At 47.0% G+C, this 18,023-nt stretch overlaps 1 protein-coding gene across 1 annotated transcript in view; it reads left to right on the top strand.

The window, feature by feature from the left end:
- The window catches only part of COL24A1 (collagen type XXIV alpha 1 chain), a 282,681-nt gene that overhangs the window by 64,755 nt on the left and 199,903 nt on the right, over nt 1-18,023 (top strand). The window contains exons 9-10 of the mRNA XM_060232149.1: nt 4,673-4,726; nt 16,486-16,530. Coding sequence (XP_060088132.1) covers nt 4,673-4,726; nt 16,486-16,530 — 99 coding nt within the window. The remainder of the gene's footprint in view (nt 1-4,672; nt 4,727-16,485; nt 16,531-18,023) is intronic.

Here is an 18,023-nt window from a genome sequence, read left to right as displayed (position 1 = left end):
CTGCCTAACGCACCAGCCAGCGCCTTACCATCCCTGATGGAGGCAGTGGCGGGCTGGGCGTTGGAGTACCCAGGGCTTATGGTCCTGGGTGATTTCAATGTCCATGCTGATGACATGGCCTCCAATCAGGCGATAGGTCTGGTGTCGTCCATGGCGACTCTAGGACTCTCTCAATTTGTTACGACACCCATGTATCAGGCTGGACACACATTAGACCTGATCTTTGCATCCGGGATTTTGATGAATGATATCGTGGTAGAAGCGGTACCATGGTCAGATCACCTAGCCCTCAAGGCCCGTATGGAGACACCGCCTCAACCCTGTATGGGCGGAGAGTCTATTTTGGCTCGCCCGCGGAGCCTAATGGACCTGGAACGGTTCCAAATGGCCCTGCGGGATCCCTGACCCCCTGGCAATTCCCTTGATGACCTGGTGGATGCCTGGTAAAACCGGCTATCCAGGGCAATCAATGAGATCGCACCTCGATGTCCTCTGCCCCTTTGTGACGCTGGCTCCATGGTACACCTTGGAGTTACGCCAGCTGAAACAAGGGCTCAGACGACTAGAGAGGCAGTGGCAGCATACTTGTGACGAAGCGACAAGAACATCCTACAGAACGTTTATGAGGTCTTATAAGATGGCAGTCAAGGCCGTGAAGAAAGCTTACTTTGCTGCCAGGATTGTGTCTGCAAATTCGTGCCCAGCACAATTGTTTAAAATAATTGGAAATCTTACTGCACTGCCTCAAGGCAGACCAAATGTGAGAGAATTAGAGATAGGCTGTGAGGCTTTTGCGAAATATTTTGCAGATAAAATCACGTCGCTCCGCCAGGACCTGCCTATCACATTGGATATAGTACAGGAACTTGAGGCTACGTGCCTGTCTTCCGATTTCATTCTGGATCGCTTGACCGACTTAGCCTGGAGGAAGTTGACGGAATCCTCTCTTCCGCATGCCCAACAACTTGTGATTTGGACCCTTGCTCCTCTTGGCTGATTAAACCTTGCCAAAGGGAGCTTATATGTCCTTTACGGGACATCATAAATAGATCCCTCTCTGAGGGGCGCTTTCCAACACCCTTGAAAGAGGCTATGGTCCGCCCCCTCCTGAAAAAAAGTACAGCAGATCCGGCCGAATTGGCAAATTATCGACCAGTCTCTAATTTAACGTTTCTTGGTAAAATTATTGAGAGGGCAGTGGCGTCGCAGTTGCAGGGTTTTCTGGATGACGCTTCCATCCTAGACCCTTGCCAGTCCAGCTTTCGCCCAGGTCATGGGACGGAGACAGTGCTGGTCGCCTTGGTAGATGACCTCCAGCAGCATCTGGATCGAGGCGGCGTGGCGGTGCTGATGCTATTAGATCTGTCGGCCGCATTCGATACGGTCAACCATCAGCTACTGACCCACTGCCTCACCGACATAGGGGTTAGGGGGCTAGCCCTACAATGGCTTTCCTCCTTCCTCAAGGGACGGGGACAAAGGGTGGCAATCGGGGGTGAGTTGTCCCAGAGGCACACACTAGATTGTGAGGTGCCACAGGGAGCAGTTCTCTCCCCGATGCTATTTAACATCTATATGCGTCCCCTTGCCCAGATTGCCCGGAGGTATGGGCTCGTGTGTCATCAATATGAAGATGACACCCAGCTCTATCTGCTAATGGATGGCCGGCCTGACTGCGTTCCAGGGAATCTGGACCTGGTATTGCAGGCTGTGGCAACCTGGCTTAGGCTGAGTGGGCTGAAGCTGAACCCGATGAAAACAGAGGTCCTTTGCATTGGCCACGGCACCCTAGGGAGGGAAATACCTCTCTCGGTTTTTGACGGTGTGCCGCTGAAAGCGGCGCACCGGGTCAAGAGCTTGGGAGTTCTACTGGAGCCTTCATTATCAATGGAGGCCCAGATAGCAGCCACTGCCAAGTTGGCGTTTTTTCACCTGAAGCGGGCAAGGCAGTTGGCTCCCTTCCTGGAGCGCCGGGACCTAACAACAGTGATCCATGCAACGGTCACCTCAAGATTGGATTACTGTAATGCCCTCTACATGGGGCTGCCTCTGTGCCAAACCCGGAGGTTGCAGCTGGTGCAGAACGCGGCGGCTAGGCTGTTATTGGGGCTCCCGAAGTGGGACCACATACAGTCGGGGCTACGTGGACTGCACTGGCTGCCAGTTACTTACCGGGTTCGTTACAAAGTGCTGGTTATTACCTTTAAAGCCCTATATGTCTGAGGACCTGCCTACCTGAGGGACCGTCTTTCCCCATACGAACCCCAGAGAGCACTGAGGTCAGCAGGGAAGAACCAGCTGACTATCCCCGGACCAAAGGAGGCAAAACTACAAAACACTCACACACGGGCCTTCTCTATCGCAGCTCCATACCTATGGAACCAGCTCCCGGAAGAAGTGCGAGCCCTGCGGAGCCTTGACCAGTTCCACAGGGCCTGCAAGACCACCCTTTTCAGGATGGCCTTTGCTGGCTGAGCGACTGATGTTAGGTGACTTCTATCACCATTATTTTTATTAACAGAATTAGCACCTAAAATCTATTTGTAATTGTATTTGTTTTAAAAACATTTGGAATGTTTTTAAGACTAATGTGATTTTAAACCTTTGTATAATTATATGAACATGTTGTTAGCCGCCCTGAGCCCGCTTCGGCGGGGAGGGCGGGATATAAATAAAATGTTATTATTATTATTATTGCCTTAAGAGATAGATTGGTGTCTGGTGGTTGTTACTGGGAATTATGGAAGCTGGTATCCCTCAATAAGTGTGGTATCCCTCTGCAAGGGAGGCTCACAGGCTACTTAAAATATTTGTTGATACCCTTTGTAGTGACTCAATGATCCTCTTTGTCAGGGGTGGCCAACGGTAGCTATCCAGATGTTTTTTGCCTACAACTCCCATCAGCCCCAGCCATTGGCCATGCATGTAGGCAAAAAACATCTGGAGAGCTACCTTTGGCCATCCCTGCTCTATGTAGTATCTGAAAGTCCTATGATGCCCACTATGTGTCGTATGATGGGTTTGACTTCTCCTTGCTTCTCGAGTCTTGAGGATAAAGTCTAATGGGTCTTGAATGGACCAGAAAAACAACAACAAGGAGCTTGGGTTGCTCCTTGCGCACTGATTGACTAGCAAAACATCCATGGCAGGTGCATAGTTCCCTTAGCTTGGCCTTTGACTCAGACTTTCTTATGTGTCTGGGTTTGGCAGGTTCTTTCTGTGACTGAGCAGTGAGCAAGGATTTATTTGAAAGCCAAAACCAAACTGTGCATCTCTTTCCCAAAGTAAAGAGCCAGTCCTAGTTTTTCTTCATCTTATTGGTACAAGAAGAGTCCAGGGGGCATCATCTTTGCACCTGCAGCAAATGCCTATTCCAAAGTAGCAACCCCAGCCAAAGGAGACTGCTTGGCTTGGAACCTTCTAGAATTTTGTATAATCTCCTAACATTTTGTGACTAGCACTGCCTACATATTAGCTCTTTTGTGACTGGTACTTTTCCTTGGCAATCATTTGAATGTGTCATCTTTTCTCAGAATTCCAAAGGTGCCCATAGGCTCTTCAGCAACAAACTGTCATGATTGTATTCTAATTTATTTTTTTTTAAATCATATAGACCAGGGGTCCCCAACCCCTGGGCTGTGAACCAGTACTGGTCCATGGCCTGTTAGCAACCAGGCTGCAGAGTAAGGCAGAGACCTTCACCTAGTCCTCATTTAAAGACCCCCATGGGGGGGCAGGGACGAGGTGTGGACATGTGGGCAGCCTGGGGCAGCAAAAAACCTAGCACCCCCACGCCCACTGGTCCATGGAAAAATTGTCTTCTGCAAAACCGGTCCCTGGTGCCAAAAAGGTTGGGGATCACTGATAGAGATGTCAGCCTAAATGTAGATTGTGGAGTATAAATTGTGGTTGCATGCCAACTAGAATGAAGATTGCTTTTGTTAGCATTTATTACAGGATCATCGCCCACATCCCTGATATCCTTGGGCTCTGCTCCCCATCCTGTGCTATCTGGATCCCACTTCCCTTTCACTCATTCACAAATCTGCTAAGTTCCCCATAACACTCTTTAGCCAGCGCCACCAGGAGTTTTGACACAGAAAACTGCATTGAGCAGCTAAAACTTTTACACTTGGATTATTTATAAGAGACACATTAAGGAAATTAGCGTAGATTATGAATCGAAGCATTCATATATTGTTTCAGTATATGCAACAAAAATGTGATGTCAGCCGATGGAATATGCATTATTTATTTATTTATTATTTGGTAGATTTTTATTCCACCTTTGCTGTGAGCTCAGGGCGGATTACAACAAAAACATAATACAATAGTTTAAAATCAATAGTTCAATAAGTAAAACAGTTAAAAACCATCTGATTGAAGAGCACCTTGCCTGCTGGGGGAATCTTCCATTTCGTATGTGTCCCAAACATTCTTTTAAAGTTTGCCTTCATGTAGTGGTTTGTATCATATATTCCTTCGTGTTCTAAAATAGCCATTCCCTCCCGTTCAGTACTGTTGAGCTCTGTGTTCCACTGTTTAGGTGAATAATCATGTTGACATACGAGATTTATGTTTTATGTAAGTGACATGAAAAGCAGTCTTGGAGTATTTAGTGCTTACCTAGAAGTATAAAATGCACTAATTCTTTTTTCCCCTTTCAATTTAGGGAATTCCAGGAATGGCAGGCAACCCTGGGGCTCCTGGTTACCCTGGCAGGCAGGTGCAGTAACTGTGCTTCAGACCTAAATTATCAGATTTCCTTTTTACTTTCAACACTGATTGTCAGAAAGATCTTTTTTTAACAAATAAATATAACCCAAGAATACTTTATGTATGTTGAGATTATATTGGTGTGCTCTGTTTAACCTGGTTAGTTTTTATGCTTAGTATACTCTGTTCCCCTCACCCTGCCCAAAGATCAGAATAAAATGTTTGCTGAAGAAACGTGTATATTTTTGTTCTACTTGCAACAATGACTATAGAGCCATGTTCAGATAGAAGGTATTTTTTTTTTACAGTTCTGTAGTAAATTCTAGGTTTGCAAAAAAAGAAATCCAAAAGATTTAAAACTGAGATCATGGGATAGTTACAGATCAATCCTGGGGGGTGGGGGGGAGGGAGAATGAGAACACGGAACTTACTGACCCCAATGCCAGCATAGCTATGCCGGTGTAAGGCAAATTTAAGCTGTCACCAGTCACAGGTGGTGCTGCACGATGACGCTAGCACAGCTGCCCCATGGCTACATGCTGGTAACTGAGCCATGCAGATCCCCTTGCCAATGGAAATGTGGGTATGCCAGACAGTGAGCTGGCAGTCTGTCGGCTCCCTAAGCATTTCCAGCTGGAGAATGCCTCCCCCAATGCAGGGGTATAGTTGCGCTGTCAAAAATGGAGGCACAGCCCATTGATGCCAGTGGAAACTCCCTTGCCACCTCTGGCAGACACTCATAACCACTCCCTCAAGAGCCCAAGCAGCTCAGAATCCTGACCATCAGTGCACCCAACCACTGCAGCACCTACATGTGGTCCCTGCCCCTCCCTGCCCCCAGTGATGGCCCTCCCCACCCTACAAATGGCCCTGCAACTGCATGACACAACTTCACAGGTAGGGTGCATGCCAAGGGATGCTGCCAGGCAGCTTCCAACCACACAGACTTAGAGCGAGCTCATACCAAGCTTGATGGGAGACAACAGGGGCAAAGGGCACCTTGAGGAGAGAAGAGTGGTGAGAGAACAAAGTCTACATTCTGTGGCTGAGCCCTCCCTGATTTCAGGCCCTACTGGATCAGGAACCAGCTCACTGGGACCAGGAGAGACAGCAATGCCCCAACAGGTAAGCAGTGACTGCTGACTCCACCCCCCCTTGGCCTAGACAAGTAGCACGGGGGTGGGTGGGATGGTGCTGTAACATCTGGGAACCCTGGCAGCTGGGTGCCAGGGGTGTGTGCTTTCCCAAGCATGCACAGAGCCAGCGAACCAGGTGCCTTTGCACATTGAGCGCTTATTGGAAAATCTGCAGGAGGAGGGAACATGGTCAGTCATGGCTTTCAGCATGCATGGGTAACACTGTATGTCCCCATGAATTATGAGCATGGGTGGGTCGCCCTTGCTGCAAGGCTGGGTGCAGAATGCCTCCACTTGATGGTAATTCCCTTTCCTTGCAGGTGCGGCAAGTCCTGTGATGTCCAAGTGAGGGTGTTTCTTGAGACACAGAGGTGAGGAGAGCGCGTAGGGTGGCTGTGTCTGTTGTTGATGCTGGTCTTGTCCGGATCCAGGAAGACTGTGGGTTGGCCAGAAGCTGTCCAGGAGGCATGTTGGTGACTGTACGTGGGACTACTGTTAATGCCCAGTGGTGATGATCCTTCAGGGAGAGTCATCTCCATGCACAGCAACAAGAGACCCCTTCCAGGGCCCAGCTGAGACCAGAAGCTGCACCTGCAAGCATGCTGAAGCAACCAGCCTCATGATGACCTTTGCCACTGTCAGTCCCACATCCATCCCTGCCTTGAGGATGAAACAGGGACCTGGTCACCCTAACCCATCCACTCTGTAGGTGCATGCTACTGACAATAAAGCTCTGTGTCAATACTCTTGACCTGTGTGTGTGTGCTTGCTGTGGACTGTGGGTTGGTGTGGTCTTGCAGGGGTGGCTGGGGTGCTGGGCTCTCAGGGATAATCTGCCCCTGGTGGCTGCAGCATTCAACCCACAACAATGGCCAAGCAGTGAAGAAGAGGGGAATGGTGGGTGAGGGGGGTCCTTCCCTGATGGTGTGGCAGTGAGGTGGCACCTGTCCTAGCATGGTGGTGTTACTAAGGGCGGCATGCTCTTATTCGGAGACCCAGATGTGATTCCCCACTTCCCCTTCACAGGAAGGCCACTGAGTGACCTGACCCAGTCACAGTTATGGGAAAGGAAGGGAGAGAGATTGGAAGTTCCTTTAAGACTCCTGTCAGTCAAGAAGAGAGCATTAAAGTTTAAACTGAAGTGATATTTGTCACAATTAGGGATGGGCACAGACTGATTCACGAGCCAAAATTTGGCATGAAGTTGGGGTGGTTTGGAGGAGGATCTGAACTGTTTGGTTTGGTCATTTTTTTGGACTGGTTTGATTTGGGTTCAGTTTGGGATCCACTCTGAACTGAACTGGCATTTTTAGGTTCAGGCTCAACCCTAATTGTAATGCTAGATCCGCCAAGACTGATACATAGACAGAGTTATCATTATAGCATAGGGTTTTAAAGGTCAACACCAACACTTTGAATTGTAATCACAAACAGATTAGGAGCCAGTGTAGAAAGGGCCCAGGTTGAAGCCATATTCTCCCTAAAACCCACTCCCATAAACATCCTGGCTGCAGCAATTTGCACTCACAGAAGTTTCCAAACATTTGTCAAGGGTAGCTCCATGCATAGTGCATTGCAGTAATGAAATCTTGAAATAACTGGGATATGCACCACAATGACCAGGAAAGACTAAAGCTGATAAAAGGTACTCCTGGCCGCAGTTACTGCTTGCTTATCTGGCAGTAGGCGTGAGTCCAAGGGCACTCTTAAACTACAGACCTGTTCCTTCAAGAGGAGTTCAACCAAATCAGAACAGGTGGCTCCTGAAGTCCTGGGTCCAATTTTCTGTCTTTTGTTTTGTCAGGGTTAAATGCTAGTTTATTATCCTGCATCCACTCCAAAATCACCTTCACTCACTGGTTCAGGGTTTCTGCCACATCCCTGGGATCTTTGGCTATAGGTAAAGTGTTTGAATGGGTACGGAAGATTTGCTCAAAGAATTTTAAATCATACAGATTGTCTAGACCTCGGTTAGACAGCCCCCAGCACATGCACTGAATAGTTGCTTGCCAGACCATTTTGCCTGGCCTGCAGGACCTTTTCTCCACCCAAGGACTGTGGAAGACCTTGAGGTGCTGGTAGTGGTATTGGGTGTGCTTCCAGTACAGTGTTAATTCCTTCATCCCACCCAATACTTTTTTGTTTCCCAGAACACCAATATCTTCACAGGTAAATGTTGTAGATTTGTTGGCACTTGGACCAAAAATGTTCTATATCTCTGATCTAAACCCATTTTAATCTGGTGTTGGGTTTTGGAACTGCAGCTACTTTAGTTGGCTTGGTGGATGACTTTTGCTGTTCAAGGTGAATGCAACGTTGGGTTTTTTTGATCTCCTAGTGGTTTGTATACCATTTACCATGGTAGCCTTATGAATCACTTGTTGGGATGAGAGTGGGAAGCGCTGTGGTTTCACTATTTGTTTCAGGTATTTTCTAGAATATTGGTATAAGAGATTTTTTGCTTTTGTCTTTGACAATTTGCTGTGAGGTTTCATTGGTCTCTTTAATTCCTTATACTGTTTAAAAATGGCATGAAACTATCGATTGAAGTTATTTGGATGGAACTGAGATATCATTACTATATTGATGACACTCAGCTCTTCTTTTTTTCTATCAAGTCCAGATGGGCATCAGTCCTAGAACTTAAGTGGACCTTCTGAACAGGTGCTTGGAGTTAGTAACGGGATAGATGGGAGTTGGTAAACTGAAAGTGAGTCCAGATAAGAAAGTATACTTTTGCTGAATACTGAGTCTGACCATGGGGATCATCAGTGTGGATGAATTTCCCTCCCCCTTAAAGATTATATTTGCTGCTTAGGGATAATACTAGAGCTAGGATTACTTATGAATGCACTGGTAAAATCTGTAGTCTGAAGCACCTTTTCAGCATTAGTTTGTGTGCTGGTTGTGGTCACTCCTAGAAAGTAAAGGTCTCACTACTGATCTTTGTTACCAACATCTATGCTTAGTTAAAAAGGTAAAGGTAGTCCCCTGTGTGAGCACTGGTCATTTTCGACTCTGGGGTGACATTGCTTTCACAATGTTTTCACAGCAAACTTTTTACGGGATGGTTTGCCATTGCCTTTCCCAGCCATCTACACTTTCCCCCCAGCAAGCTGGGTACTCATTTTACTGACCTCGGAAGGATGGAAGGCTGAGTCAACTGTGAACCGGCTACCTGAACCCACCTTCTGCTGGGATTGAACTCAGGTCGTGAGCAGAGCTTAGGACTGCAGTACTGCAGCTTTACCATTCTGCGCCATGCTTAGTTACCAGGCAGATTACTGTAATGTGTGTGTAAAGTGCCATGAAGTCACAATTGACATATGTCAACTGTGCCGAGTTTTCAAGGCAAGAGACTAACAGAGGTGGGCTGCCATTGCCTTCCTCTGCATAGAAACCCTGGTATTTCTTGGTGGTCTCTCATCAAAATTATTCAAATTCTTCTCCTGTTACAGAGGATGGCAGCTAGTTTGTCAACTGGAACCCATCATGAGAATGTAATGTCTGACTTAAAAGAATTCAGTAGCTTCTGGGTTTGATTTCTGAAGCTCTGAAGATTACTTGAAGTATTGTTTCTTTGTTATGAACTTGCCACCTTCCATTTTTGGAGGGATATCTCCACTTATCCCTGCTTAGATGGCTGAAGACTGGATGGATGGTTACCATAGAGGGAATCTTTTTTCTGCTTGCAGCCTATTTACAGAATCCAAGAGAAATCCGCCTGGCAGCTTTCCTGTTATCCTTTACGAAAAGTCTTTCTTGTTCACCTTGGCTTTGAGGATGTAGGATTTTTTCTCTTGCTGATCCTGAAGCAAGTTATACTGTTCTGGGTCCAATTTTAAAGTGTTGTTTGGTTTGTATTATATTTGTGCTTTCAGTTTTAGTGATTGTACTATATTACTTTATCAATTGTTCTTGAGCTGTTTGGGTTCTCATGGTGAGACCAAAGGAGCACAGAAAACTTTTAAAAGAAATAACTGGAAGGAAGGGTGGAGAGTTTGACTGTACCCATACTGCTGTAGTGATCTGGCAATGGGAAAATGCTGCTCCAGATATAAGACACTTTCCTTAAATACTTGTCAATTTTAATGGTGTTTTACCACAGGAACAAGAGTGCTATTTTTAAAACTTTCAGGAGATTTCTAGTATATTAAATGACTGTTTCTGTTAATGTAGAACATATAGAAAGAACCAATTAAAACATCAATCATAATAAAAAGTGCATTTCCTTAAGGTATCTGGAATTACTTTCAACCCCCAAATACACAGTGATTATATATTTGCCCCCACAGACAGAAGGAAGAGACGGACATAAGGGTTTGAGTAACTAAGGGCCATTTTCTTTATTATTAAATCAACAACAAGGGCTATAAACATAACAGGCAGCACGGCAGGGTCAGGGAATGAAATACCCCTCCCCTGCCACGTGATGGGCGAGCCACCCTGCCCCTAGATATAGCCAAAATGAATGGCTCGTACCTGGCCGGCCTAGCAAAGGTTATGCCCTGGAGTTCCAACCCCCTTCCACATGGCTGAAGGGTGGATCAATCCAGGCAAACCCAAGGCAGTCCGCTTCATCATTCAACTAGTCCACATGGCCCAGGAATGATTTAGCTAGACTTCGTGCCCCAAAACTGGGGTGCTATTGGTGCTCACCAAGCTGCATAACGGAAGTTAGGCAAAAAACCCAGCCACCGTGAGGCCAAGCCTCTGCTTAGGCAGCTGCGCCCACTAAACGCCTAGCACTTCCCTAAGCCCAAGTTTTAAGGCATCCCAAAAAATGTCGTTTCCCTTATCGGAAAGATGGACGCCATCAGTCCTGTATAAATCCATGCAATCAGCACGGATCTCAGGATGAGGGAGAAAGTGCCCCCCCCCCCCAACCCCGGGCTTTTTAAATTTCTAAATTGGTTTTGCAGCGAGCTCTCTCAATTGTCCGTGGATCCCATGCCCCACGCCATACCTGGCCACGGGATCATGGCCAACCATACAATCAAAACCTGAGGCCAACGACTCCTAATGACTCGAAAATCATCCTTGGCCTGCAGTACAAGACCTTTCCCCTTGAGCAAGCCTAGATCGTTTCCTCCCAAATGTATCACTGCAACATGTGGTGGCAAAACATCAACGTTTTCAAAAAGCAAGGGCAACAGGCCCAACCAATGGAGACCCCGCCGTCCACACCACTCTATGGTAGTCCACTTGCTGAGCTCCAGCTGTGACCCGGCCGAAGTCCTCCTGGCCCGATGGGCAGCCCAGAACACAAAGCTATGCCCGCATATGATGATGCGTTGTCTCTCCCCACGAACAACAGCACCGGAGAAAAGAAGAAAACAGTGAATAACAACACCCTCAATAACCTGATGCCAGTTACTGCAGTGCCAGAGGGTGGACATAGCCTTTATAGGCCGAGGAACGCCACCTACCAAGCTTCTGAATGGACGGTGGGGAGTACCCCAGAGCCGCCGCCGTAGAAGCCGCCCCTATGCAGAAAGAATGAGTGCCAAACTTAACCCCTGCCAGGCCAAGCCTAGCGAGAGCTTTGACAGTCAGAGACCAAAACTGATGCTTTGTCAGGGGACTACCGCCCCCATGCTGTAACAACAGACCAGCTCCAGAACCGCAGGCAGCCAGATAGCACGTTAAAGCCACTACAGGACACAGTTCCCCCTCGGAATAGGCACCTAAACTAATAGTGTTCCCCCGCTGCAACTGGTCAGTCTTAGAGCGACGCACTGTAATATATGCCGCTCCATCAGCAATGCGAATGTCTTAGGCCAACAAGGCCCTTATAGAAACATCCCCTTTGGACTGAGCTACCAGCTCACTCACCTGGAGAGCCCCAAAATATGCCACCAGGGAGGCAGCACAGACACACCTGGCCCCAGACTGACCATAAACCCCTAAGAATTACGGGTGAAATTGGCTGCCTTGCCAGCCTCTCTGGCCCACCCTTCGAGCATCTTCCGAATGCGGAAATCACTGGTTTGTTCCTGTAACCCCATGGCTTTACTGGCAAAAGCCAAAGCAGACAACCGGTCCTGAATGGATTGAACTGCCAGGCCCCTGCGCTGCAAAGATATGCAATAGTGGAGTAAGTGCTTCACTGGAAGAGGCCATTCCATGCTGTAACCTACGATGCTCCTAAAATTCTCAAACTGGCTTTCTGCCCTTGTGTATGATTTTCTAGTGCTAGGAGCAATAGCAATACTTATCGCTCTGCCAGTGTCAACCCGCCAATCCTCCAAATCTCTGGAAGCATCCTTGTAGGAAGAAGATCTGCATCTGGGGCAAGCTGATGAAACCTCTGCATCTGTTTGCGAGAGAGAGCGTCAGCCACTCCATTATCCACCCCAGGCACATGCCTGGCAAAAAATACAATATTCTGCCGCAGGCAATGCAGTGTGAAAGCCTGAACTAACCTCATAACCCTGGGTGATTTAGAAGTGAGGGAAGTGATGACATGCACCACAGCTAAATTGTCACACCAAAAGTGGACTGTGTGGTCCACCAACTCATTTCCCCACAACTAAACAGCTACCAAGATCGGGAAGAACTCTAAGAAGGTTAAATCCCTGGTCCACCCGGCATCTACCCATTCCATAGGCCAGTCTTCCATGCAGCAGTGTCCACGAAAATAGATGCCAAATCCCAAGGACCCTGCAGCATCAGATGTAATTTGAAGCTCGGCTTCCAACCTCAAATCCTCCCATCAAAAGGAGACACCATTAAATGAGGTCAGAAACTCCTGCCATAATAAAAGATCCTCCCGTATGCTTCCGGAAATCCGAATTCTGTGATGTGGCTGGCGTAGACCAGCCATTGCATCACACAGCCTCCTCAAGAAAGGATGACCAGGAGCGACCACCTTACAAGCAAAGTTTAAGTGTCCCACTAACTGCTGCAGCTCTTTCAAGGCTGGCTTCTGCAGCAGCAAAAACTGGGCAACCATCTCCTGGAGCGTCAACCTCCCCGCCAGGAGGCGAGAGGTTTGCTGCAAGGAATCTAGTTCAACACCTAGGAATGTCAATTGCTGGGTAGGGCCCTCTGTCTTTTCATGGGCTAGGGAGACGCCCAACTCCTTAGACTGCATTGTAAAGGTCGCAAGCAAGCGGGCACACTGGCCGGAGCCCAAGGGGCCAGCAAAGAAAAAGTCATCAAAGTAATGCACCACAATTCTTAAACCAGCCTTATGGCACACACACCCATTCTAAAAAAGAGCTAAAGCGCTCTAATGCAGCACAAGAAACGGAGCACCCCATGGGCAAGGCCCTGTCCATGTAAAACTGCCCATCAAATTGGAAACCCAGCAATTCAAAATCCAAAGGATGAACAAGGAGAAGGCGAAAGGCAGACTTTATATCGCATTTCGCCAACTCAGCACCCACCCCACAGCGCCTTACCATGTGAACCGCTGCATCAAAAGATGTGTACCGCACAGTACACAAAACCTTGGGTATGACATCGTTCACCAATTCCCCACGAGGGTAAGATAAATGGTGGATCAATCTAAACTCCCCTGGGGTCTTCGTAGGCACAATGCCCAAAGGAGAGACCTGCAGAGAACTCACAGGAGGTGCAGGGAATGGGCCAATCACCCTACCCTCAGCCAATTCTTTCCCGATTTTTTGTCAAACTATATGCTCCATACCTATAACTGACTTCAGGTTATTGGCCATAAACGGCCTTCTGGGACCCTGACAAGGAATTCTAAAACCGAACTTAAAACTGTTGAACAGGTAAACTCAACCTTAGAATAATTATGGAGCCAGGCCTCAAGCACTGTCACCTTTATTGGATTGGGGCCCTTTTCCAAAAGGCTTATTTGTCCCACCCGAGCCCTGCTTGTGCAACCCCCTCCTGGGTTTACCCCGGGAACAATTCGTAAAGGAGTAAAGGAGTGAGACCCTCCGCACAGAGGGCACTCGTGCTTGTATGGGCAGTTTTTCCTTCCACACACCCCCTGCGACCCAAATTCCCAGCAGAGCAAGTGGGGTTGAACCGCCTGCCCCGCATTACCACGGGAACCAGAAGCAGTGGCTGTGCGCTGCACAACATGGCTGCTGTTAGACCAATCTTCAAGATTAGGTCTAACTGGAGACATAACCTGCAGCCACAGTTGTGACTGAATTTGATCCCATTGAAGGGATGGGTTCAAGGGGGCCCTCATACTGGAGTCAGGCAGGGTCACTAAAGCTGGTGTAGCTATTGTATATGATATCAAAATACTGGAAAACGGAAGTGGCCCTCCATTATTCCGGTGCAAATAATGAACCCAGGCACCCAATTTGCCCAGGTCCTATCAACTTTCCGCCGTTTGATTTTCTCCTTTTCCCTATCATCAAGGTCCTCTTTATCCTTTTTCTCCAGCTCCCTGTAGAGCAGAGAAAAAAGATCCACAAATTCACCTTTTAATATTTTATCCTTGGTGACTGGCAACAAGCGATCCCCTAAGGGCAGAGCCAGATCACCAAAAGGTAAGGCCTTTGCAGGCACCGAATAATATGATGGGCCCCAAGGATAAGGAAACCCCAGCCACCACAAGGGGCCGAGGACAGTCCAGGAAACTGGCCAGGCAGGCTATCCCAAAATGCTAGAGGGTTAGCCAAATTAAAACCCCAAGCCCAAGGCTGAGGATTAATAAACACTGCAGACTGGCTATTGGCCACTGGCCCAACTGTAGCTGACTGCCTCTATGGCCCCCAGGGCCAAGCTGTATTAGTGCGTTGTGCAGTCTCACCCCTACCAAACTGCACACCTTGCAGGGCATCCAGATCAGGAACTTCCACCGGAAAAGGTGACACTCCATCTGTCTCAACAGGGCCAGACCTGCTCTCAGGAGAAGACAAGCAGTTAAGGATCTCTTCTTGAAACCGTTTCCTAGCAGCAGCCTTGTCAGCCTTGGATGAAACACCCTTCTTACCCCCAACCTCTGTGATATGGTGCTTGCCACTAGAACCCTCCAAAGCAGCCAACCTAGCTAATACAGACTGCTCAAAGGAGTCATCCTCGTCATCAGATGACATAGGCTGAGGCGCCGGGCGCTTATAAGAAACTGGCCAGCGAGGCTGGGATTTTGGTGCAGGGCACTTGCCCTTTGATTTTCCTTGCTGCTTAGGCATGGCTAGCGAGCCCAGTATGTAGCCTGTAAAACAGTGGGGGTTTCTCCAGAGACTACTAAAAAATGGCCGCCACCATGCCCAGCAACAGGAGAGTAATAAGCAGCGAAAATGGCCGCCGCCCACCCAGCAACAGGGGAGTAATAAGCAGAGAAAATGGCCACCGCCCTGCCCAGCAACTGGAAAGTAATAAGCAGAGAAACAGCCCTTAAAATGGCTGCCCAAAGACAGCCTCAAAATGGCCTATGCCCCACCCCAGCGACAATTGGGGGGAGGAAATAAGCCTCCTTTAAAATGGCCACTCAAAACAGCCGTGTAATGGCTGACCTAAGAGCATTGCACACCTCCTCCTCAACCAAGGACAGGGACGGGGGGAATGAAAAGAACCCAAAGCTACACCCTCCAATACAGCCAGGACAGCTGCACTACAAAAGAGAATATTGGTGAGGAGTGAGGGGTTGCAGAACCCAGGTTGGCCTTAAAACAAAAAAGTGCCACAAAAACTGGCGAACCGCCAAGCCCAGTGCTGACATCTGACGGCAGGCCCGCCCCCGCTATTCCCCAGGGAGAGAGGGGGGATATGTAAACCAAATGCTGGCTGCACTAAAAGCCCGGCCAGCAGCAAACCACTGCACCAAAAGACGCTCCCGCTCTGTCCCTCAACGCTCCAGAGTGCCGTGGCTCACTTAAAAGTGGCTGCGGCCGCCAGGAAACTGACCCGAAGAGGCTCAGGCAGAAGAAAAGCAGCTCGATCTAAGGCAGCTGCGGCAACACTAAACTGACACTAAAAGGCCCTGTGCCGGGAAAGACAGGAAGAGCTCGCTGAAGCTCTCCACTCCCCAAGAACAAGGCGAAGACTGGGAGGCAGGAGCAGAGACAGCCATTAAGGCATGCTTGCTCCGCCCTCACCTCTCATAATGCCCTGCCCACTCCTCCTCCTTATGAAGAGGCAAAACGGCCCCTGGAGACAAGGCTGTACGGCCTGCCTCCAGTTGGGAGCCGCATTACATGAATTGACTGCCCACCCTGAGTTTTAGCCACTTCATTGATACATCAGTGGTTTTTAGTAACTCAGTCATGAATATAACCTATTAAAATATTTTAAGATGCTATGAAATAGTAGTAACCAGTTAACAGCATGCCAGCATTTCCCAGATATCAACAGTTCTGAATGCTGGGAATCAGCATGTTATTCCACAGCTGGTTGAGAAATGTCTGGAATTGTGTTCAAGCTTACAAGTTTATTCTAGTGAAGTCACATTAAGCCAAGTCCATAATTGAAAGGAGTGATTTCCACTAAGTAATTAAAAGGAAATTTCACCCATACTGAGGGAATAGTATATTTCAAAAGCCCTCTGGGAACTTGATTACATGTATAATATTCTGACTTCCACATTCACAGTTTTTAAAAGCTTATTGCCTGTTTTTGCAAATTAATAGCTGTGTCACTTTTAAAATATAGTACCTCTGCTTATTGAAAATGAAGTAAAAGGCATTTCCTTTTGTGCTAGGGTTTAGCAGGACCCGAAGGTAACCCAGGCCCTAAAGGTGTAAGAGTAAGTAAGCATTTTTTGAAGGATTATGATATGCATGACTTGTATTTTTTTTTTTGCCCATTCACAGTGGGGCCTCAGACATTTCATTCAGGATTTGCTGCTTCTGTAGTTACTGGTTCATTCTGTACTCACTGGTTCATTATTCGTAGACTGTATTTCATTAGCATGCATTGAAGGATTCCCAAAAGCAGAGCCATGTTAATCTGTTGCAGTCCAATAGCAGAGACTAAGGTGCCACAAGACTCTACGGTTTTGATGGATACGAATTTCATTGTCATATTCATAGCCCACAAGCTATTCATACAAATCCTCCAACGTTGCTTGGTATGTACATACACCAGACAAAAGAGGTGTGTGAATTTGTGCTAGAAGATAAATAAATATTGCAAAGATATTTTGTGGTAGATAATTTTAAGAGGAAATGGTTAACTGGAATTCTGAACTGTTATCAAGTTAGCAAAACTGATTTTTATCAGGTGGCACTTTTTCTGATTGCAGACAGTTAAGATCTTGGGAATAGGTCTTGTCCTTCTGTACTTCTGTGACATGTCTCTCCTGTCTCTTCATTCCACGTAATGATTGAACAAAGAGATGCTCCATTTATTTGAATGTAAAATGTTCTCTGACCCTTGATTGTTGGCCCATTAAAAAAGTTGTGTGTGTCCTTCTGAATGTGAAGGAGTGGAATATTATATTTACAGCAATAATGACGTTCACAGAAAAATAAAAGAATGGTTTATAGAAAGAAAGCAAAAAGCCATGGCAGTTGTATCAGTATTTGGCCTGTTAGATACTAAGCAGCTTCTGCCATTTCCATATTAGTTAACCCAATCATCTATCAATCGAGAGCCATCTGCAGGCTTAATCATGTAATTGTAAACTAAGTTAGGCCTTTCAAACTTCCTTTTGTCAAGTCCTGTTTGGTATTTGTGCTCTTTATTAGTCTTGCGTTCTGAGTTTCTTTAGGATTAAACTGGAGATCCAGGGATGTACCACCACTGAGCGAAGTCTTGATAGAATATGCCTGCTCATATTGATTGTGGATTAATGGAAGAATATGTGGTAAAGATGAAGAAAGTTGATTCTCTTTCTCAGTAAACATTTGCTTGCCACACTGGATACTTCTGCACAGATTTTTTTTTCTTAGCAACTTCTATTAGTTGCCTCTGTTGTTCACACAACTCAGAATATTATGCACCAAAAATAGAAGCTGCTTAACATACAGATTCGTTGCTTGTTTTGGTGGCATGCTAGAAAAATATTCAACTAAATTAGAGAAGAAAATATGTTTGCTGTTTGTAGAAGAAAAAATTGTTGTACCAATTTACCTGGAGAAAAATAAAACCTGTTTGCTCCTAAAACTCAGTCATTCCATTGTAACAACATTTGGTTGCTGGAGTATTCCGTTTTATTGATCAGTCATACAAATGTAAAGACACAAAGTGTAAGTAAGTTTTAGTGGCATGTTTACTCAGATTGAACCAGTGCAGTGC

The sequence above is a fragment of the Heteronotia binoei genome, chromosome 2 (assembly GCF_032191835.1).
Source record: "Heteronotia binoei isolate CCM8104 ecotype False Entrance Well chromosome 2, APGP_CSIRO_Hbin_v1, whole genome shotgun sequence".
Classification (NCBI taxonomy): Eukaryota; Metazoa; Chordata; class Lepidosauria; order Squamata; family Gekkonidae; genus Heteronotia; species Heteronotia binoei.
The sequence above is the reverse complement of the archived record's forward strand: the minus strand, read 5'-3'. Positions and strand labels throughout refer to the sequence as shown.